This window comes from Geospiza fortis, unplaced genomic scaffold (assembly GCF_000277835.1).
Source record: "Geospiza fortis unplaced genomic scaffold, GeoFor_1.0 scaffold221, whole genome shotgun sequence".
In the NCBI taxonomy this organism is placed as follows: domain Eukaryota; kingdom Metazoa; phylum Chordata; class Aves; order Passeriformes; family Thraupidae; genus Geospiza; species Geospiza fortis.
In genome coordinates, this window is record NW_005054395.1 from 968,709 (window position 1) to 992,204 (window position 23,496).

Here is a 23,496-nt window from a genome sequence, read left to right on the forward strand (position 1 = left end):
GCGGTGCCCCCGCGCCGCCCCCTCTGTCCCCGCCGGGCGCTGACCCTCGGCTCCCCTTTCCCTTTCAGAGCGGGCGACGCTCGGGTCGCTGCAGACGGAGGAGTGGGGACAGTTCATGCGCATCTGCGACGTGATCAACGCCACGGAGGAGGGGTGAGCGAGCGGGCCGGGGGCTGCGGGGCGCGGAGGTGGCACCGGCGTCGCTCGAGGGCAGGGCGACATCGAGCAGCCGGCGTAGGACGCTGATGTGAAGTGACCCGAAACGAAATAGCGCAGGGAGCACGTAGCTTTGGTTCCCAAGGAAAAGCTTTGCCCCATCGGGGCTTTTACGGATTAGGCTCGGAGGTTCTTCCCCACACGGTAGAGACACACGGTAGAGAAAGGTGGTGACAAAGGTTTCTTATCTGCTCGTCAGGCTGAAGAGTTACCCCTGTGCTCTGCTAACCCACCCGGAAAAAGGCTTTGAGAGCTTGGGTGCCTACAACAATATTTAAAACTCTTGGCTTTTGCCTCCGAGCTCCCCACCGTGCAGTGTCTCTGCCAGGCTGTGCCGCAGCCGGGGTGAAGCACAGGCTGGGATCCTGTGCAGTGGGATCCATCCCATCCAGGTGTGCTCCCAGGACTGAGCTGGTCTCTTGCACCGGACAGCCACATCCAGATTTGCTCAGCCACTTGCTGCTCTGAACTTTCTTGTTTCCACCTGTAAAAGGGGAAAAAAGGAAATTTGTTCTCATGTAAGATCTGCTTCAGCATTGCATTCTGAGAAATTCTAGTAGTGGCATATTTTAACACTAGCTAAAGAGTTTTCTCCAGAACAATGAGGTATGGCTTACTTTCTGTACAGGTGTCTTTTTTACTGTATCAACGTTTCTCTCCTCTCTTTGTTTTGGATTCCATGCGCTCACCCGTGGTTCTTAGTACTTGGAATGTCAGTAATAATGACTTCCTTCTGGTTATTGCCATAAGCAACAGCACGCTTTGACCCTCGGTGTTAGTTTTTATGTAAAGTTTCCATGCAACAGAGCCTGTTTTTTAATAAACTGTTTCCTTTTGTGCACAGCTTAAGCTTGCAGAGGAGCTCCTTATAACTTCCTCCTAGGCAGCTACTACTAGTCACAGTCTGTAACAGAATAGTAGGAGCAGCAGAACTGCTGCATCTAATTAGGCAAATGGTTATTTTAATGCAATATCCAGCTCCTGACCAGAGTATTTCCAGATGCTTCAATGGGGGAAGCAAATAGGAGTGGGATTGTAGTACAGCTCTCTAAAAGGGAAACTTCTCCACTCCTGTGCCATTTGTCACTTGATGCTCTACTGATGTGCCTGGGTATGACATATGATAAAGAAAAAGAGAGAAATGTCTCCTATTATTTTTTTCTTCTCATGAAGTATAGCACTTCAATCAAAGAGCTGCAGTAATGGTGAACACCCACTTAATTTCATTGACTTTGAAATGTTTTCAACAAAGGTTTCTTTGGTTTTTTTTTAAGTGAAACATTGTATTTGGCCTATTGCTCCATCTTAGATTCTAGAGAGATCCTAAAGAGATGTTAGGACATCTTGTTTATGTTGGTCATGAGTGTTGGGCTGGCCCTAATAATTGTACACTATAGGTAGTCCATATTAATGAGGCAAAATGGCTTCCCACGTGTGATAACCTCGATACCATCTTCCACCCTTTTCCTCCTACACAGATAGTTAAAAGATATGGGGTGTATATATAGAAATGAAAATGGCTGGGTTAGAAATGCCCATATCTCTTGGCTGGAGTGGGTTGTCCATGCATCCCTGGTAGTTACTCAGATGAGTTAAGTGCATCCTGCAATTATGAGATTGGAAGTTATCCATGACACCCCTACTCCTGACAGCACTCCCAGGAGAATATATTCTAATTGCATCATGCATGAAAACTGCCAGTCAACTCTTGATACATCTGGCAGTTGATATTTCCTTTCATGGCAATGAAAGATAGATATTTAATTCTATTCTACAACAGTGGAAAAATATAATTTTGGAGGAGACTTTGCAGAGCAAAACTTTATCTCTGCACAAGTCTCTGGAGTAATGCACAGTCTGCAGTAACAAACCTGATTCACTGCTTTGTTGTTCTACTTCAGTGCTGAAGAGATTTTGCTGAAATCAATGGGGCAATTGCTCTGGTTTTATGTGGGTGTAAGCACAGGGGTGGATTTGGTCCTGTATCTCAGGCTGGTATTTTTGGTTCTTGGATGGAGTTATGAACTAGAAAACTTCACTGCTAACTTCTCCTCTTTCATTTCTTGTCACAGGCCTAAAGATGCAGTTAAAGCACTGAAGAAGAAGCTTTCAAAAAACTGTAACCACAAGGAGATCAGGCTTACCTTGTCTGTAAGTACAGCTATATTTATATTAATTAGACACTAAGAAGGCAAACAGTCTAAACGATAAGGTGGCATGCAAATTATCCCTGACACAACTCTCCAGGATGTTTTCAGTCTTTGTTGTTTGTGTGTACAGCACTGCCACAGTGCAGATCAGATAGTTTGTTGGCATTCCATGGACTCCTGGATGATGCAAATTCTGGTTGCGAGGTGGGTAGGGAGCTAACTTGTTCTTTGTAAAAGTAGGATAGTTCTTATTTGCTCCAGTGACTGTCCTGTGAGAGCCCCACCTGTTTGTGAAAGACATAGAGGTTAGGATATTACATAAAAGCTACATTTGACCATTCTATTACTCACCTTGTGGTGCTGATCTTAGTCAGACTAAGCACAGTGTGCAGCACTGGTGGAATGTGTGATACGTGCTTGGTAAAAGGAAATGTTATCACATATAAATGATAAACTCGAAGGAAAAGGTAACCATGGTGAGTTAAGTAAGGGAGCAAGAGGCAGAGTGAGCTGTGTGAAATTCAGACATTATGGCTAAAGGTTGGGGTGTCTGGGAATATCCTCGCTTGACACGTGGCCTCTAGAATCTGGCAGTGTTCCTGAACTGCCCCAGGGTTTGGGGAGCTGTTGTGATTTCAGTCAATTTAAGGTTTACTGGAGTATGTTAATGCAGGAAGTTCTAATACTGTCCTAAGTCCTTAGTTTCTGACTTGAATTACTCTTGACTACCAGTAGTGCTACTCTGACAAGAGTCATATCTTTTGTATTTTAGGTTCTTGAGGATTTTAGTTTTTTGTTAATTGGCTAAAAGTATTTTCTTCACCATTTCCTTTTTTGAGGTTTTAGAGGCCTATCTGCATCACTTTGACTGCTATTACTCATAGGTTTGGTATTTGTTGTGCAAAATCATAGTCTATATCAAGATGTGCTGAGAAGTGGTTAAAGAAGATGGGTGATGGATAGGGCCAAATTGTAGGTCGCTTAGCAATTGCCCAAGTGTCTCCTGACAAGTTAGAGATGCAGATAATTGTTAAACGTGTTGATATAGACCTCTAGCTCACTCTGTTTCCGCACTTCTTCCCTGGCTTCCTCCTCCACTGTCTCATGAGTCACATTTTTGTGTGTTCTGTGTGTTTGCATAATGACAACACTGGCTTTCCACTGTACCTGCCATCCCTGTATCAGGTCTGTCTCCTGCAGCCCTTGTGCAGCAAGGTCCTGTTGTGACTATCTGACACAGTCTCTGCTGATAGCCCAGGGTTTAGGTTTGGGAGCTGTTCCTTGAGTATTTACAGTGCAGATATACCCAAGGTGACACTATAGCTTAGCTTTTGAGTATGTAAAAGTGGGAGAATGATCTTGATCCAGGTCTATCCAAGGAACAACTTTATCACACTGACCTGGGAGCTCATTGTATTGCAGACAGAGTATGTGGCAAGTTCAGCTGGGAGTGCAATTCCTGTTCTGTTCCAGCCCTTTTCTCTGTCCTCACCCTCTCCCATGCACACTTGTACCTTGCCTGCCAGGCACTCACATTCTCTTGGCCCAGCTGCTGTTTTCTGTTTGCAGAGTTCTTATCCCTGTATTCTTTAATCTTTTTTCCTTATTTTTTTAATTTAAGTAAGTTCCAGCCTTTCTTCTAACTCTCTCTCTTTCTAGTTTTAGTTCTTGCATAAGATCTTTTATACTTTGTCTCTCCCTGTGCCTCTGGCTTTTTTCCTTTTTCTTTTCTTTTTTTACCAGTACTGACATAATTTTGGCATGTGTAAAATCTTTTCCTTTGATGACCTTATTGCTAGCCATGTGTGGCTTTTAGATTTCCCACATCACTCTTCCTATGTGCTATATCTTCTGGTTTTATCTTCTTAATTGCCTTAATGAAATTGTTCCTGTTTTCCATTTTGAAATGCTTAGATGACAACAGCAATTAATTGCAAATGGAAAAAAAAGAAATAATTTTCAATACTGAAACACAAGCTGTTCCCTCCCTGTGCAACTCTCATCTCTGAAAAATTGTTTTCCTCCCAGAGTTTTGCAAAAATAAGGGTACTTTTTGGGTGAACTGTTAGTGCCTGTATTTCTTACAATAAGTGTGGTCCTCTAGCTTTTGAGACTCTACATCAGATTGTCTCTCCTACCTACATTAGATAAAACTAAGAAGTATCTACAAATCACATTTCTTAGAAGTGCACTTTGATCCACTTCTATCTCTTCAACCTTGACACCCTTGAATTTAATATTTAATGAAGCTGCTTAAGGAGCTCATTCCCAGAGGATGCACACTGAGTGGAGTGTGGAAATCTCCGTGGAAGCGGCTCGACTGCGCATGTTAGCCCTGATTTTGTTACTGGGATGAGTTAAATCTCAACAGTGTGTTCCTCCTCCTCACTCTTGGATGATGGTTTATTTACTTGGAGGAAGAAGGCTGAGTGCCAGCTGGATAATGTGCTGGCTATGGCTTGGCTTCAGGTGCTCTGAGCTGCTGAAGTTCCTGTGAAGTCACGTGGATGGAGGTGTTTATGTCAGGCCATGGAGTTGCCTCATGCCCAGTCTTTGATAACACCAAGAGATCACGGCTGGCACTGGAGGTTGTGCAATCAGAGTGAAGAGGATTAGAACTTTGAGGCAGGAATCCAACAGACTGTGTGTGTGTTACTTGACTTTTTATTGCTGGTAGACTTTAGGTACATAAATTCTGTCTATGTAATGAGCACTGAGACAGCTGTTCAGTCACCTGCACAGAGCTCCCTTGGTTTTGTAAAGCATTTGCTGCAGCGCCCCAGTTCTGATCCCTGTAAGGTCTCAGGAGCTGAACAGCACATGGGGAAATTGTTTATAGAATGTATCCCTCTCACTCCTGCATTCAAAGCAGTGGGCAGACATTTAAGATTAAATCACTGTTTCATCTTTGTATTATATTGTTGGAAAATATTTTAAAGGAAGTCATTTTCCCCCAGAAATTGTGGTTGCCCCATCCCTGGAAATGCTCAAGTCCAGGTTGGATGGGGCTCTCAGCAACCTGATCTAGTGAATGGCAGGAGAATTGGAACTAGCTGACCTTGAAGGTCCCTTCCAACATAAACCATTCTATAATTGCCTAGAATTAAATTTTGACATGTATTTTTTCCTAAGAATATTTCCACTTATCCTTTTAATCATGTGTAATTTTTTTGATGCAGAAAAAATTTAGCATGGCACATGTGGCCTTCAGATTTTAGTTTGTTAAATCAACATTCTACAAAGCAGAGGATCTGAAAAAGAAAAGCATGAGAAGTCCTCCAGCTCCTCAATTAAAAGAGTGCTACTCTGTTTTATTATACTTTATGGTATATGCTGACAAAGAAGAAAAGAAGAGGACCTCAAGTGAGAGCAAAAGAAATCCAAATCTCAGTGTTTGAAATGTGAAATCTGAAAAATTCAAGACTTCTGAAAATTCAGTGTTTTTGAAATGCTGAACCTTGATCAAGTGTACCCAGCCCCTGCACTGTAATTGGTGAGTGGCAGCTGAAAGAGCTGCTCATACCGGTTTGGTTTAAATGCTGGCCTTGGAAAGAGCATATTGCAGTTCCAAACCTCAGCTGGGCAGGCATCAGGATGTGTTCAGGATGTGTTCAGTGGAGTGTAATCCTGGAGATGGATTAATGGCTTGTTCCCTTTGAGTCAGAAATGTGAAGAAGCAAGCTGTTCATCTGGGTGTTCTTGCAGCCACCTTGGGTCTGAGAAGTGTCCCTCACAAGCTGCACCCATTGCTCAGCTTTATGGACCAAACCTGGCTGCTTTAGATGTGCAGTGAGTCCTGAAATCTGAGTGAGGTCTCTGTTGATAAGAAACATAGCTGACTTACTGCTGTACTCACCAACTTCTCCCATTTTTTGTTTCTGCTTCACAGTTTAGCTTCACCTCTTTGTAGACGCCTTTTATCATTTTAGTTCTGTGGTTCAGTCCTGTAAACCAGAAGCCTTGGATTACACAGTTTGTATCTTTTGCTGAGTGCAGATCTCTGGGATCAGTTATCCTGGAACACAGCAGCTCTGTCAATTCCAGCACTTCTCACATCCTGTTTGCCATTGGCAGGAATTTTAATGGTTTGATTGAAGTTAATTTGCCAGTTTTGTTATTAAAACGTGTTTCTGTTGAGTTTCCATTGAGCTGTGTGGAGCAGTGGTTGGCTTGGCCACTTTGGATCTGTTCCTTCCGGTGGAAGTGAAATCCATTTGCACCGGAGTCCTATTTGCACCAGAAATACCCATATTGAAATTCTAATGAAAGGTGTTATTAGCATGAAAGTGGCTTGCTCATGAATAGTCTGGTTAAAAATAATTGAGTCAAATTCTTCTTTTTCTTATACCAGCTTAGTTTTTCCCTGAGTGAGTGGGCTGGGCTGGCATAATTGAGTGGAGGATCCAGACCATTAGTTCAGTATTTTCATTCAGTGGATAAATACTCAGTCCCCTAAGTAGGGAATTAATAATAGGGAGTAATATAACAAGTTTCCCATGCACTGGGTTGAAAATATTTTACACAAAGCATCTTTGAAGTACTGCACAGGCAAATGACTTGGCTTATTAGCATATGTTTCATGTACTCTCTATGAAAAGTAATGTTTTGAGCCAAGATTTTTTTGTAATTATCTTTAAGTTAGCTTTTTGCACAGCAGTCTGTCAGTGTCTCTTTGTTCTACCCTGTTTTCATTTTGGCAATATATTTTCTTCTGGTCTTCAACCTGTTGTCCTGTAAGTTCCTGATCACAGTGGGAGAAATATCCCTGAGTCTTGAGGCCAAAAAATGAGTTAATAAAATGATTTCACTTACTCAAATGTAGTCTGCTCTGAACAGGAAAGTATACTTAACCTACTTTTATCAAGATCACCATATCATCCCTTTAAATACATGTATCCTTTTGAGAATACATTCTATCTGTGACATGATTCAGGGGAAATTTTGTCTCAAAACCCATGAAATTTTGCAGCCTTTTGTTAATGTCAGCCCTTTGCTTTCACCTTTCTATCTTCCCTCTTACGTTGGGAGGGAAAATGAAGCTTCAATTGAAGAGAAAGAAGCACAAGAGTGACTATCCCTGTGTGGGTCATCATCCATCTTTAGATTTGGGCCAGGCAAGATGAGTTCTGTTCCTGATTCTGCGCCTGATCTGATTGATCCCAATTTCCTGCCAAGTCCCAGGTGACTGGGTTGTAATGGCAGTTTTTGACATCTCTTCTGCAAAATGAGAATTGCAATCAACCACCTCCAGGTGTACAAGGGAGAAGTATTATGTCATTACCACATCCTGCTGTGTTTGATAGAGCAGGCACAGTGCTCGCAGGGATCCTGCTCTAAGCATTTGAAGCATGTTTTTGGAAGTAGACTTCCCTCGTGAAGATGAATCTGAGAATTGGAACATTTCAGCTCATCTGTTTCAAATTAATGTGACCTTTGAAACACATGGAGAAATTGTGCTCCAAATTGGTGAATTTGTTCTTTCCTATTTTATCATTAGTCTCTCACTCACAGGGCAGATTAGAGGACAGGCATTTAGTAATTTGATTTTCTTCTCTTGCAGAGCTCTTCAGAATCTGTCAGACCAGGGTACCTATGTGCTAGGCAGTGAATTAATTCTATTGCTGAACCTGTGCAAGTAATTTTTTTTAAGATATGGGCAGATTTCCTGCTGCTAAGGTACCATGTGTTCAGTAAGTGATGTGACATAGAAACAAGTGTGACCATGCTTCTCTGTTAAGAATAGTGTCACTGTGGCTGGCACAGCTCCTTTGGACTGTGCAGGCATAACAGAGCACACAGGGAGCTGCTGTTTCCCTGAAGTGACCTCATCAGGCATTCTAGTGAGCAGTTATCTGTTCATATCCATTCCTACTCTTCCCTATAAGTACTTGAAACAAATTAAACAAACAAACAAAAAAAAAACTGTCAAGTTGTGGGGTTTTTCCCCCCTATTCTTTGTGTAATCAAAAGGTTTTTGTGTGTGCAGCTGCTTGAGATGTGTATGGAGAACTGTGGCCCAAGATTCCAGTCTTTAGTTGTGAAGAAGGATTTCTGCAAAGACAAGCTGGTGAAACTGCCGAACCCAAGATACAACCTGCCCATTGATATGCAGGAGAAAATCCTGACCTTTATCATGGTGAGTCTGGAGTAAACTGTGAGTGTTCACAGTGTCTCTGCCATGTGGCAAATGTTTAGTTGTGCCACGTGTTTAAATCTTGCGAACCTCTTTTGAAAGCACTTCTTAACTCTGGAGCTGTTGTGGTTCCTGTTGCACTGAATGGAGTTATCCAAAGTGGAAGAAGGGAATGACCTGTCCTTAGGACCATACATTTTAAAAGCATTTTTCTGACCCACTGACTGGCCATTTTTGTGACTGTTACTGTCCCTGATATTTCAAAACCAGGTTTGGGCACGAGGTTTTCAAGGGATGGTGGATGTGAGCGAAGTAAAAGAAGTTTACCTGGAATTGCTGAAGAAAGGAGTGGAATTTCCATCCTCTGACACTAGCAGTGGTGGATCTAAGGTGAATATACACAAGGGCATTTCAGAAATGAGGTGTGTTAATTTTATGGGACACAGAAGGTGTGTTTGATCTGGGTTTTTTTATTTAAATGCTTCAGGGCAGAATATGACCAAATTACTTAAGCACATGTGCAGGAATCAGTTTCAGTTATAACAGCTAAGATAACAATGAAGAAACCTGAACTATATAGTAGTTTATTTCATTTTCAAGTACAGAGTCATGGATATGTTCTCAAAAATGAAGCATCTCTGTCTTGAGACTTTAAAAGATCTGTGCATGCTGTTTACTTCAAAATAAATGAGTGCTTAGTGCTCCAAACTTGTCAGCTTCTGAAAGCCTCAACAAAAATGAGTAAGGTTTTCACAAAAACACATACTGTTGAGAATATGAGCATCATCTGTCTTTAAGATTAAATGGAGAGATGTAGAAATCTGTAAGAAAATATTATTGTCTGCGTATCTCTCCAGCTTTGCACAGTAAGTGTTATTTAAGCCTCTGTCATAGGTAGTATTGTGTGGCATTTAGGACATTAAATATAAGTATGGTTTGAACATTGTGCAGCAGCTGGAAATACAGTACATGGTTTAATGCCATTCTTTCTAGATTTCTTTTTTTTTTTTTTAAGAAGAATTTTCACAAGAGCTTTGGGCAGTGTGAAGGCCATCCATCACTGTGCGGAATCTTGCAATTACAGAATTTGATGTCTATAATCAGTGCAGACAGGAATAACTCAGATTTATCCTGAGTTTGATCTTCTGGTTGAATAGTGGAGTACACAAAAGCTTATGTATTTAAAGGTTGTTTGAACAAGCTGTGTGAAGAATGCTCTCAATAGATACTATTTTTTTCCCTCAGCTAGTGCATTAGAGATTACTTTGTCTACCTCATGTACTTGCCAGTAAAAATCAGTGGCAAACCTTCTGTTTCTCTTAGCACACCTGAACACAGTTTTTACCTTAGTCTCCAGGAAGTGAAGGGTTTGTAGTGTATAGTGCAGGCTGGAGCTGACATTTAATTTTTTTTTATCAGTCAGTTCAGATGCAATGCAGGTGAAGCTCTCTCAGGCTGTTTCTGCTTTTCAGTCCAGGAGACTTTTGTATTTTACCTTCTGCAGAGACCCAGACTCGGCCGTCCAGCCTTTCTACTGCTTCCAAGTGTGATCACATTCCAAATTGTCCTTCATTGCAAAATTGCAGTGGCACTCTGGGAAGGACTCTTTGCTCTGAGATGGCTTAATTATTCCTTGCTAGCCTGTTCTTAAGCCATTCCCACTTCATTCTGTGATGGAACTTATTTGCAAACCCTTTCTAAAAATATTTGATTTCCAAGCCTAATTTCATTACAAAATAGCCATTAGCTTTATTTTTTTAGATAGGACTTGCTCAACAAATTACCTGGAAGCACTGATGATGAGGAAGCTCCTGGGCAGTTGTGTAGTCTGAGAGATGTTCCTCTCTCAGCAGGATGCCTGCTGCAGTTTTGTTCAACCCAAGCTCTGGTTTTTTTTGTGTTTTCACAGATTTCACCCCGGCCTTGTGCAAAGTCGTCCCCATCCTCTGCCAGTCCTGCCAAATGTTCCTTCCTGCCTCTTCCCGCAGGCCCAACGTTGTTGTTGGCTCCGGAGCAGGTGCAGCACTACAGGTTTAGGGGAGGGTGGATCCACCTGGAATGTGCTGTGAATGTGTAGCTTGAGCAGCCTGGGTGCCCCTGCAGGGACCCTCAATGCACAGGGTGTAGCTCTGGGTTTCTGTTGGGTTTGTGGAGTTACTACTCGGCTGTGTGGATATCTAATTGCATCTTACAGTGCCCTTATGCAAATTGATGAAAGCTTGTTCGGAGATAAGCGAGAAAGCCAAACTGATTTCACATAAGGCTTGTGTGAAGAGGTTATTATAAAAAGCAGGAAGGAAAGGACAGTTCTCTTTCGTGCCTGCTTGCCCTGTATGTAACTAAAAGGAGGAACAGGGACATCAGTGAGAGGGATTAACTATAAGAAAAACAAGTAGTGCTATCAGGCTTGGATCTTAGTTTGAGTGCACATTTAAAAGCTGAACTAATTCTATTCATTTCCATGTCACGTTACCAGAGTAAAATAATGCTTAATAATAATAATAATGCATATTATACCTAATGGGTAAGAAAGTGTGTATTAGAGGTAAAAATTATTCTGCTTGCTCTGTTCACCTGCACAATATTCTCCTTTGAATTCCAACAGATTGGGAAACTGTACAGTGAACTGGATATGGCAAAAATGAATGTGAGAGTCATGTCATCAATATTGAAAGAAAATGTTCCTGGCTCTGAAAATCCAGATGATATGAATCTTTTACAGGTACATGATAATTCATTGATGGGGCTATTGGTTTGGTTATAGTTGCTTTTTAAGTTGTTATATCTTGTCTTTTAACATCTGAATTCAGATTGACAGATGGAACCCAACAACAGGTTTCTATCTCTCATTTTGCTCAGCTTTCTTTCATCTCCTTCACCTTCCCTTTGACATCTTGATAGTCAGGAAAGGACAATACAGCTTGCAATGCAAATTTAAGCTGTAGGGAATTCCAATGGCAAAGGAATTTCATAATGGAGCGTTCTCTGTTGAGCATGTTCTGTCAAACAGCCCCGAGAACATTCCAGCTGGAGAATAGATGATGACGCAGTGTCACTCTCATATCCATCCTGGAGTTTGCAGAGCTCTCTTTATTATCACCAGTCCCTTAGGGGCAGACTGAGGGCCAGTGAAGAGTATGAAGCATTGGCTTTATGTGTGTGACCTCAAAGACTGGGAGCTTGCTGTGCCACAGAGGAATTCATGTGCTCTGTAAGTCTAGCCTGAAGGAGGTGTATTGCAATAGTCCAGTGATGTGACAGTGAACCTGTACATGCTCCTTCTGTGATATTATGTGCTTATGCTGTATTTTCCAGTTCAGAAATTAAAAGTACAGTATTACTTCAGCATTGCAATAGTGACGTATGTTAATGGAAGCTTTTCGGTTTCACGTTGTCTCTGAGAACTTAAAAAGCTTTTTCTACATCCTTCTGTTTTTAACCTTACCTCCAAACTGCTACAATGAGGAAGCATTTTTGACAGTTTTGCAGCATTAAGTGTTTTGAAGAACTGATCTAATTTTTTCAAGCCTTGTGTGCTTCTCCTCCCCAGTGTAGAAATTCTCCTGTGCAATGAACCCTTACTGGGTGCTGTTGAGAATACATTGATACATTATTCTTGACCACCTCTGTCCAATCCCTGAAAAGGTTGGGAAACAGAAAAAGTTTGTCTTTTATTTCCTGTCTCCTGCCATGACACTTCATATGTGGGTGCACAGATTGAGCTGCCCACAGTAAACCAGTGGATTCTTACTGACACTCCCAGTAATAAAAGTGTTGGCAAAATGTTGAGGACAGGGTGTGGAGTTTCCACGTGTAGGAGAGTGAATGCAAACTCATTCCTTTCACTGTTGTTCTTTCTGTTCTTTTTCCCCTGTGCAAGGAGTGGTGTAAAACATCAGGCACAGCCAGCCTATTCCTTGAACAATGCTTAATGTTCTCTTTTTGTTTGTGGCACTACCTGGAATGCTTGGATTGGACTTCTGTTGTCACAGAACAAAATCCTTTATTAAAACAGCTGCTTGTTTAGACTTTGAGTGAGTTGGAGACATTGATTTTAGTACTTCAGATTATCTGGAGTCCCTCAATAAAAACTGTAACAAGGTGAACTTGATCAGTGTTTACTGTTCTTTATAGTCATTAGTAGTCACACTCCTCTCTTTCCCCACCCTCTTTTGGACAAGGCTTAAGATATCATATTTCACTGGAAATAATGTGCTGGCCAGTAAATAACTGTAGTTAAAGAATAGTTCAGGATCAGCCAAGAAGAGTAACAAACTTTTGTACTGAATGGTGAATAGGCATAATGAAAAATAGTGGGTGGATGTGCAGGAATTTGGGTCCAGATCAGCAGCTGGTAAGAATTAGCACAAATGTATTGGAATCACTGATGACTGTTATTCCAGCTGCTTCTCCATCATTGTAAAACTCCAGTTTTCGGACAAATCCATGCCTGAAATTAGTATCTCAGTTTCCTTCTCTATTGAGTATTGATACTTGTCAGTCTGCTTGTGTAATGGAGTGTTTAGAAATGCACAATTTTTAAAAGTGAATCACATAGTAAAGTGTGCAGTTGGGAAGATTTTAAATGTAATTACAGACATTAGGGTGAACTCAGCTTTGTGTGTTTTATCCTGGGCTGTGAAGCTACAGTACTGAAAAGTAGAGCACTCTGCAATCCTGACACAGATTTAGCAAAGGGGTGCAAATTTCTTTTTAAATAAATAGTTGATTTACATGAAGTATTGTATTTTTTTTGAGGAAAAATCAGATCACTTAGAATATCAAAGCAATTTCTGAATAGTAGTGTGCAAAGAGAGTCATTTCCCCGCTCTTTTGTTTCTTTAAGCATAGCCAGCCTGCATTTGCCAATGTTGTATGAAGGAGAAAAAATGTTAGCTGAGTTAAAGTTCCTGTTGCTAAAGAATTTGTTTCTTTGAACATGCAGAGTTTGCAGAGGGGAGTAATATAAACAGACTGTCTTCCACTTCACCAGGCAATAATGCAAAATTCTGCTTAATAAACTCTCATAATTCTCCTATCTGCTGATCTCTTAAGGTTTGTGTTACTTTCTCAAAAATCTATAGACTAAGTTTATCCAGACTTCCCACTTAAATGAATAGTTGGAGCTTGAGATTGTCACAGAGCACTTCTGACCTTTAGACTAATATTGTCTTTTCTTCAAGCAGACATTGAACAGGATTATGTCCAAGTATCCTGCTGAGTTTAATCAGCTTCAACCAGAAGGGGGTCTCTGTTATTTTGCAATTTGTAATTTACTCTTTAGAGACACATATCTCTTTAGAAATGAAGGTGGGCTGAGAGGTAGGGATGTGTAGGAGTGATGTGGTGCTGGGAGTTGTGACCCTGCATTGCAGAGATCGAGGACATGGACATTGTTCCATTTGCAGTGTTTGGTACCTGTGTGGTTTGTGTAAATTAAGGAATGTTACCTGTGATTCTACAGTGCTTGAGTGTCTTATCATTCATCTCCAGAACTGACACACTGAGAGACCACAGTTACAGTTTTTAATTTTTTTCCTTCCCTTGCCTTGGGCAGAAATTGTACAAGACCTGTCGGATGATGCAGGAGAGGATCATGGAATTGTTGGTGACAGTGGAGAATGAAGATGTAATTGTTGAGCTAATACAAGTAAATGAAGATCTGAATAATGTCCTCCTGGGACATGAAAGGTAAGTGCAGGGCCTCTCTCCTCACATTTGGAATCCTACCTGAATAAATACACTTATTGGAGAGATGCTCCCTATGCCTATTGTTGATCCTCCCCATGGAGACAGATTTTATCCTAAAATTCAGAAAAGAAATATGATTGCAAAAGGAGAAAATTATGTATTTCCTGCCTCCTAAACACCTCAGAATTGGTTTTGGAAAGTAGTTAGGAAACATTAGAGTGGTGTAAAGTGAGTTAACAGCATAGGCAGGTAATCAGATGGAGGCACACAAAAATAATTTGGAATTTGACATCCCTTTTTGGCACAGTCCAGTGAATTTGTCAACAGCTGCTCCAAATCCTTTGGTGCTGGTGCTTATCTCTGTTAAGTGTCTGTGCTTCCAGAAAAGAATACTTGTCCTCCTTCCTAAACAATTTTGACAGCTTTACTGCAGGAATTGGCCATAGAGCAGCCTTCTGCCTCATTGCATACTTAGGAGAGTTGCTTGCTGTTCTTAGCTGGATTGAAACATAGTGTTCTGCTTGTCTTAGAGGAGAAAATGTTTCTTTCACACATGAAAGTGCAGCAGTACTCCTGTTGACATCCTGGGTCCTTTCTTTCACACATGAAAGCACAGCAGTACTCCTGTTGACATCCTGGGTATTTGTCTGTTATGGCACTGGTAGCATGACTGGATGCTGGCAAAACTGAAATTAGTTTTCAACTTAAAATTCCAGTGTTGCTCCCTAAAATACAATATGAGTATACTTATGGAGAGTGTTCTGATTTAATAGGAGATACCCTTCCATATTAAGAAGCTGATCTCTTCCATGGCTAAAGAGTGTTCTAGGAATCATTATGCATCAAGTGCAATTGTTTTGTATTAAATTTAGCAAATTTGTATAATTTAGTCATCTTTTCTTTTTAATCCTGTTCTGAGTGCTGCACTGAAAATATCAGTAATTCTTCTAAGTGTCAGGCATAAACTTTGGGCCTAATCATAACAATGTTAAGTTTTCATTTACTCTTTAATCTTGTTTACTGTAGTGTTGGTGGATTTTACAGCAGCTATCTTGAAAGAACTGTGTGCTCACTTCCTTTAGGAGAATTTTCCTTTTAATAAGCAAAAAAGGAATTTTATTCAGCTTTCATGTAAATCCACCGAAGTCAGATGTGGGCTTACATTTTTGTTACAAGTGATGAATACTGTTAAGGCCGGGAACCTCAAACTGTGAATAGGAGTTTGTGGATATAATTCAACAGATTCCTCACTAAAGATACAGTGATGGAAAGAATTATTAATTTGACAGAAAACTACTGTATTCTAGTAATGTAATGCTATGGTTTGCATGGTACAGGTCTTCCTGAGTGCAGATCCATTGCACTTCAGAGTGGATAAGTATAAAAACATATCTGGTTAATTTTGTGTTGCATAAGATTTGTTCTTTGTATTTCCCTCTGAACAATGAGGTGTGTAAAGGGCCAGCTGATTTTAATGAGCTGCATCTGTTTCACACTGTGCGTGTTGTTGGAGGATGAGTTGTGCTGCATTTTCTGTTTCTGATTATTAATGTAGAATCCAAATTAAATCCAGAACAATCTCAACTGTACAACCAACAGCTCATGTATGTAACAGTGCCTCCCTCTAGTGTCTGCAGCTTCTTGGTTCTTTCTTGATTTCAGATAAATACTTTCTGCTCTACAGTTGGAAAGGTTTTTTTACTGCTGCTTCTTTATGCATCTATACTCTTTTTCTGGGCCTCCCTAGTACAGTGACCCTGAATAGCAAATGCAATTGGATAAACTGTCCATACATCTGTCCATGCAACTCAGGGCTCCTGGTGCTGAAACACAGTGACCTTCCAGATGCTCAATGTCACTTGTGTGGGTCTGCTCTGGACCCACAATAGCACTATTATCACTCCTAGAACATACATATTTATGCAGATGGATTTTTTTTTGTTTCCATTTTTAAAAAAAAATATAGCAAAGGGCTGTGTGCCAGAACAGGTGTGCGGGTTGTCTTGGGAGGGCATGAGGGAATGCCCAGAACTCTGACGACAGAAGGCTTCCTGGGACTCAGCTGGAAGTGTTCTGGTCAGAAGAAATTGGATTTGGCACAGTGGATGTTCACAGTTACCTGCCTAGTGTGAACAGAGACAAACTGTCAGAACTCAGGACATCCCTTTGGGTGTCCAAGGTTGCTGGGACCCCTGCCAGGGGGCTCAGAGACCCTGGCACAGCCCAGAACCTGTGGGTTTGATTATGACCCGTGGAGCAAATGATCAGCTTTGTATGAAGACCTGAAAGCCACAGAAGTTTTAAGTGGTGTAATAATTATCACTAGGTGAAAAAGTAGATTTTGGGGTTTTTAGAATAGGGGTTTTGGGGACAAGATGGAGGGACTTGGGCGTGTCCAGCTTTTCTTCTTCTTCTCTACCTCCATCTTCTGCTGTGATGTTGGCACTTTTGGATTGGTTTAGAGTAGAAACTCACTGTCTAACATAGGTGTTAGGTATTGGAAAGTAATTGTAAATATTGTACACGTAGTTCTTAGTACAAAGAGATAACACCGCCCCAAGGGCAGTCAGTGTGCCTGGAATTGTCCTGCTGGATGGACCTCGGCAGGGCAGGAGAAAAATTTTTATAGATAAGATACAATAAACAACTCTGAAACTGAGAACTGAAGAACTCCAACTCAGTCTTTGAACGTGTGGGCCGAAACAGAGACTTTTCACGTGTTCTCTTCCGAGAACAATCCACTGTCAGAGGAGCCTTGGTTTTGTTCAGGAACAAGCAGATGGCTGTCTCCAAATGTGGGGCCAGGAAAAAACTAGCTGGTGTTGGCTGTAGGAGATACCAGGACCACAGCCCTGGAATGGGAGTCAGATTGCCGATAAAGCCAAGTGACCCAGAGACAGCAGTTGGAGTGCTTGTTTGGTGCTTCTGGAGTCTTTTGAGAATCAAAAGTTGATTATAACTGGTTTCATATTCTTCTGAAGCACAGCACAGGAATGTAAGAATGAACTTTTAACTCTGCACCTTCAACAGGTTCTCACGGAACAGAGTTCGTTTCCTGGAGAACCAGAGGATACAGCGGGAGCGGGAGGAGGTAATTAAGGATGAGCTCCTGAACTGCAGGACTGCAAACATTCCTTTTGCTCTTCCTTGTGAAAAATACATTTCTGATACATGCAGAATTCTATTCTCTAGTTGAGAGGTGCAGGAGACAGCAGAGTGACACTACTCTTACTGATTTTTCTAAAGTCTCAGCTGCAGAATTTCATGCAAATTCATGTAACGAAAGTAGCAAATAATGTCAAATGCAAGAGGGAAGCTTGGGCATGAAAAATGAGAGAGAGATTTATTCAAATGCTGATTTATTGCGTCTTCCGCTAAGCACAATTATCTGCCATGCAAAAAATGAGAAACCATAGGTTCTTTTCATTTGTTTCCTGTTAATGATCCAGAGACTGAAATACTGTTGCACTTTGAGAATTCACTTCTTCTATTGATTTTTTTTTTCCTGAGTCAAAGCTTTTTCTGAATTGTGAATAATGGCTTGTAGCAAATCTTTAATGACTGTCCTTTATTGATTGATAATTATGGTTGTTAATTATATTGCCCAAAGTAGTTTTGCACATGTTTTGCCTTCTTCTAAGCCATAATTGTGCAGTCATCTGGAACTCAACATGCAAATGCATTGTGTATGCTGAAATACTGCTGACAATTATTAAAAAAAGGTAGAAGATGGTCTTGTTTTCCTTGAAAAGCCACTATTACTACATTCTGATTATGTAGGTGGACGGTTTTGCTTGATGGATCCACTGTTGGGTTAGTTAATAATCCAAATGATGCAGCCTGTGCATTTTTATATTATTAAGCAGACTCTGAGTTTAAAATGCATCATCTTTCATTTATTTATTTTTCATCTGGTGTTACCAAACCTGTATGATTCAAGCGTGTGGTTTTATTAAACCTTTGGCTGGCTATGTTTTAAATTCCAACACATTGACAGGAGAAAGGAAGGGAGCTCTTTTCTATGTCCTAGGAAACTTTATTGTGGTTTTGATTTTTTTCTATCCAAAAAGAGACTGGAAAAATCTATCTCCTAAGTACATATCAAATCTCATTAACACAAGTAAGTAGCATGAAAAGAATTGTACAGGAGTGATCAGAAAATCAATATCAAACCTGTATCTAAACGTTCAGAATGGCTTTATAGAATTGAATCCTTTCTATTTTCTACTTCAGAACTGGTTTTCTTTATTTTTTGAAATTTATATTTTCTGAAATTCATATTTTATTTCATTGGCTACATTTCACACAGAGTCCTGATCTTCTCCTATACTTAACACTTTTTAAGATTTTAAAAGTTAATTTTTTGTGAAAACAGCGATTTGATTAAAACTATGCAAGTTTAAAAAACAATGCAAATTCCTTAAAAAAACAAAACACCAGGAAAAACCCCACATAACTTATTCTTTTTCAAATGTTAAGCTGTACAGGAAACAGCCATCTGCTCCCTCAAGTGATCTACTTGGCCTCTCCATAGATTCTCCATCTTCTGTATCTGCAGTGGTGCAAAGGGACCCTGCAGTGTCTCCTTCAGGAAGTAAGTGGTGAAGGAAGTTCCCTTCCCTCTGATTCCCTAAAACCCACAAGAGCTTAGTGGAGGAATCAAGAAGTTCCTTGTAAGAAAGAAAAAAAAGATACTCCTTAACTTTAAGGATGTTCCTTAAATTTTCTTAAAAGGAGAATTGAAATGTGTCCATAGGAACAAAATTGTAAGATATTGTAAGGTTTCCTGTAATTTTTTTACAATAATCTTTCTCCCCTTTTACATAGATCTGAGCAATAGAATATGCTCTGTTTTCTACTGCAATGAACCTGTAAAACACTCTGCTGGTAGCTGCTTGTTCTGTAGACTTGGCAGGAAGAAACAGGAGTTTTTTCAGGAGTGTTAGAAGGACTTGGCTTTAAGTACCCTGAATTACTATTTGCAGAAGCCCCTCCTTTACCTGCTTTAGGGAAGTCCATATACTAAAGCTAAAGCTGTGAATGTCCCCCTGAGAATAAATCCGTAGATTTCCATTTTAATCCTTTACAAATACCAACAAGAGTTTTAAGTGGTATCTATCATGTAGAGCTCTGCTGATGCTCTAAATATAGCGATAAATACCTTGGATCTGAGACTTTTCAGAGTCATTAAAACTTTGCCTTTCATGTGATAAACAGCAATCCCTTTCAGAGCTCTATAGGCCTTCCAAACAAAAACTTTACTCTTTCAGTGTTCAAAGAACAAGTAGCTACTTTTGCATAACAATGTTTAAATTACCATTAATTATCACTTTGAATTTCAGATGGCCTATCTGCACACCCTGAAGATAAAACCAGGTCTCATCCATCAATTTACCCACAGCTGGATTCAGCAACTCCTACAAAAGCTCATCAGTCCCCGTGAGTAGTCTCTTATCAAGGAATGGGAATGGATTACAGATCCTTAGGGGTATTAGTGCTCTATAATTCATCTAATGAATATAAGAATCTCTGAGGACACAGATTTACTACTTTTACATATTAGTTCAGTAAAACAAGTGAAAATTCCCTCTGTGCTAGACATTGTTTGAGAGGGTTTAAAATACACTTACGCCTGCATCACTGTTTTGTCATAGACAGACATAAATGTCTCCCTTTTGGCACGGGAAGGGAGAAACATGAAACAGGTCAGGAAAAGGGTTCAGGACAGGGGAGGTGTCTTTATAATTTGTGTGCATGGGACACTGGTCCATCTGCCCATGCTGCTCTCAGTTGTAACACACAGGAAAGACAGACCAACCAAAAATATTGGAACAATCAGAACAAACAGTTTTGATAATTTCTTACTTATATTCAATGTGTTGCTCTCTCCTAGATTTGCAGCTGAAGCACAAAACAATAGTTTAAGCAGCCCAGCTGGACACACATATAGCAATGTGAACATATATAGCAATGTGAGTAATACTTATGTTCGGGATGATCATTCTTGTCTGACAGCTGTCAAATGAGAACTTCTGGATTTACCCCAACCGCAAAGATGCAAAGATCTCTTCTGTGGCCCTTCTCCATATATCAGGGAATATTCTACTTGGTAATGCCTCAAGGAATAGTCTACTTGGTAATCAGGTCAACTTTCCTCTTTTGCTGCCACAGATCCTAATGTGGAAGTCTGTTTCCTTGGGTCCAGCACAATCCCAGGGGAATTTGCAGAAAGCTCTTGCTCTATTATTTAATTTGTTGCTATGCAAAGCAAGCTGAGCTCTCCTCCTGTTGCCATGATGTTACTCTAGTGTATTTTCTATCACAAATAAGATATTAAAAACAAACATACAAAAAACCCCCAAACCTGCAAAGCCCCCACAAAAATACAGCCCACGAAAAAGTCACTTAAACTCCAAGTACAGTGCAGGACAAAAGTCATGCTGCAGAGAAACACCCATGACAGAAGGAATGGAAAGAGCCTGAAGGGACTTTGAGATAATGTTATGAAGGCAGTATGAAATAGAAAAGATGAGAAGCACCTCCCAAACAAACATGCATAGTCCTTATTTTAAACTGCAAATAAAAGCAGGTGTTTGAATCTGTGTGGTGGAACAAGTCACACAGAAGGAAATTATACACATGTGCTATAGAAGACTAAGTGTTGCTTTGAAGGTTGTGTGGAGAATGAAGATTAATTGGGTTGCTAACTGTTGGCCTTGGAATTTTACCTGCAGTAGTCAGAGAGTTTAAAGATAAGCCAGCAATTATGTCAGTTAGGTCAAACCAGTCCTCATGGAACAATCTGTTTATGCATTGTTTTGCTTGATGTCCTCAGTTGATGACTCTTTTAAGCCCAGTGCCTCTGAACCCAGTAAATCTGCAGGCTGGACAGACTGTGCCATCAAATGGACCATCATCAGCAGGTAATAAATACTGCAAATCACCTCTTTCATGTTTCCTTTTCTTGTTAGAACTTAAGGCGTTTATATAATGGCTGTCAGTGACTAGGAACAGCAACAAGCATTGACAAAGTCATATTGCTCATGTATTCCATTACATATCTGTCCATTTTAGCATATAAAGCAGCTGAATCTGTAGCAGATAATGTGCTACTTTTGGGAAGACACAAAAAACATGCAGTAATCATGCTTTTCATTCTCATTTAAATCTGGATGTGTCTCTCTTTATTCTACAGCTACATCAAAGAACAAGTCACAGTCACCTCATTACTATGAGATAATGGAATTCGATCCCTTGGCTCCCACTGAGTAAGTAACTTTTGAAATAGAATTTTAAAATTCTGTGTTACCAAAGGAAAAATGGCATTTTCTTCTGAGAGGAAAACCAGACCACTCTACTTAGGCTGAGTTAGCTGACCAGCTGCATCATTGATGTAAATGGCAGTGGCTGCATTTTGTATGTTTTCTTCAAATATTTCTGGCATAACCAATTAAGGAACAAACTATAGTGTGCTCATTAGCTGGCATCTGTAAAAATGGAAGTGTAATGCTCTATCAAAATTACTAAAATCTTATCCAGTGATACAGAAAGGTGAAGGAAATATAGTCAGGGTCCTGCTGGAGGTAGCTGATTGAACTTCAGCACAGATAGTTCTGGAACAAGGTAACCAAAGTAATTCTTGTTCATAGCAATTGTGTTTTTTAAAGAGTGTTCTTCTACTGCATATGAAAAAAATCCTCAATATAAATATAAACTACAAAAGATGCTGTGTCTCTCCAGAAGACCAAAACAGTGAGACAGTAAACTAATACAAAACCTAAGAGATGGCAGAACTCCCCTTTCTAACAGTAAATTGCAAAAAAAAAAAAAAAAAAAAACTAAGCTATCTGTACAAAACTTATTTCTAAGGAGCCACTGTATTTTGAGATAGGGAAATCTCAACAAAGCTTCCGTTGTTTTTTTTTTAATTAGTGCAGTAATTGCACAGTGGTGCACTTGCCTTTTGTGTTCTGCAGTCCTCTTCCCAAACTTGTTGGAACAGAAGTGACAGTATCCAGAGGTTCCTCATTAAATGTACAATCAGATAATCAGAGCAGGGTTGGCTCTTTGTTTCCATGGAGACCTGGGCATCCTGCAAGGGAAGCTACACTGTAAACTTCAGGCAGGATTTCCCTGGTGCCACTTGTCAAAATGAAATGTGATATAGGAGTCACCCTACTCCTCCTCTTTCAGAGCTATTTATGAAGATATTGATGTTGTGCTGAAGACAGAAGTTAAAAAGAACACGGAGTGAATGTGGAGGTGGAATCCTTTCCTGAACACACTCTAGTGCTGGTCCTGTGCAGTGCTTCCTGTAACTACAAGTGAATAACAGAAGAGGTTTTGCATTTTGACACAGTAATTAGTGTTGGAGTACTAAGCTGTGTGCAAGTTGAAGAGTTACTTGGCTCCACACCTTGACAATTTGTCCTAAATGTTCAGCTGTGTGTTCTTCAAGGTCACTTGCGTGGTTATTTTAAAGTATTTTGGGTGTCTGTAAAATGTGACTTCCAAATTCACCTGTGTATGAAGTAAGACTTGACACCTGGCACAAGCAAAAAAAGACACATTACATTCACAGAAACTGCTGAATCCAGTTTCTCTTTTGGCCTCACTGCTATGTTCATTTCCCTAGAAATCTATAAGGGCGTTTTGAGATATAAATTTTTTTCCCTAAAATTGGCCTCTTAATAGATGTCTGAAGATGTGCAATGTTACTTGCCTACATCCTTAATACAGATTTTTCCTGTATTATTTTCTTCCTAAAAATCCACAGTATAGTTGGATTTTTGTCTTGGGAAGAACCTAAGCTGGGACACAAAGTGCTGTCATCAATAATTAACAGAACAGGAAAAAAACCTGCTTGTTCCTGTGTTGTTGTTGTTGCTTTTCTTTACTCAGTAAATATTGGAGGGGGATCAGTTGTTTCTTTCAATATTCCTGCCCTGCAGAGATTCTTCTGGTGAAGGAAATATTAATCATCTACAATGCAGATGAGCAATAGTTACCCATTTACTTTAATTGTTTAATCCTGTTAATAACTGTTTTATCTTTTAGTAAGTGCCTTATCTATTTTAATAGTGAATGTAAACTGTGCACTTTAACAGGTATAGTTCTCTGAATTTATAGCTGATACAAAATTTGAGAACTTAGTTCATATTCATCAGATAAGCTAATTTTTTGTGAAATAACTGCATTTTAAACATTCCTTATGTTAACTGTTTAAGGATAAGAAGTTCTCAGCTGCTTTTGCAATTTTTATAGCATAAAATTCCAAATAAAAGCAAATGCTTACTGAGAAGTAAA

General features: G+C 40.1%; 1 protein-coding gene across 1 annotated transcript; it reads left to right on the forward strand.

Annotated features, from left to right (window-relative positions):
* Positions 1-64: 64 nt before the first annotated feature.
* On the forward strand, positions 65-23,496 carry TOM1L1 (target of myb1 like 1 membrane trafficking protein). The gene is made up of 14 exons (XM_005425726.1): positions 65-153; positions 2,289-2,367; positions 8,353-8,502; positions 8,770-8,889; positions 10,409-10,516; positions 11,105-11,221; positions 14,057-14,190; positions 17,221-17,281; positions 18,670-18,784; positions 19,533-19,629; positions 20,084-20,162; positions 21,026-21,113; positions 21,386-21,458; positions 22,384-23,496. Exons 1-14 carry the CDS (start codon positions 116-118, stop codon positions 22,442-22,444), a joined length of 1,320 nt encoding a protein of 439 aa, XP_005425783.2. The 5' UTR covers positions 65-115; the 3' UTR covers positions 22,445-23,496.

Excerpts from the sequence above, each read along its gene's own strand:
- TOM1L1 (XM_005425726.1), top strand. The coding sequence starts at position 116 with ATGCGCATCTGCGACGTGATCAACGCCACGGAGGAGGG. Across the intron at positions 2,368-8,352 it reads AGATCAGGCTTACCTTGTCT|CTGCTTGAGATGTGTATGGA; the intron begins GTAAGTACAGCT and ends TTGTGTGTGCAG. Across the intron at positions 10,517-11,104 it reads TGTTGTTGGCTCCGGAGCAG|ATTGGGAAACTGTACAGTGA; the intron begins GTGCAGCACTAC and ends GAATTCCAACAG.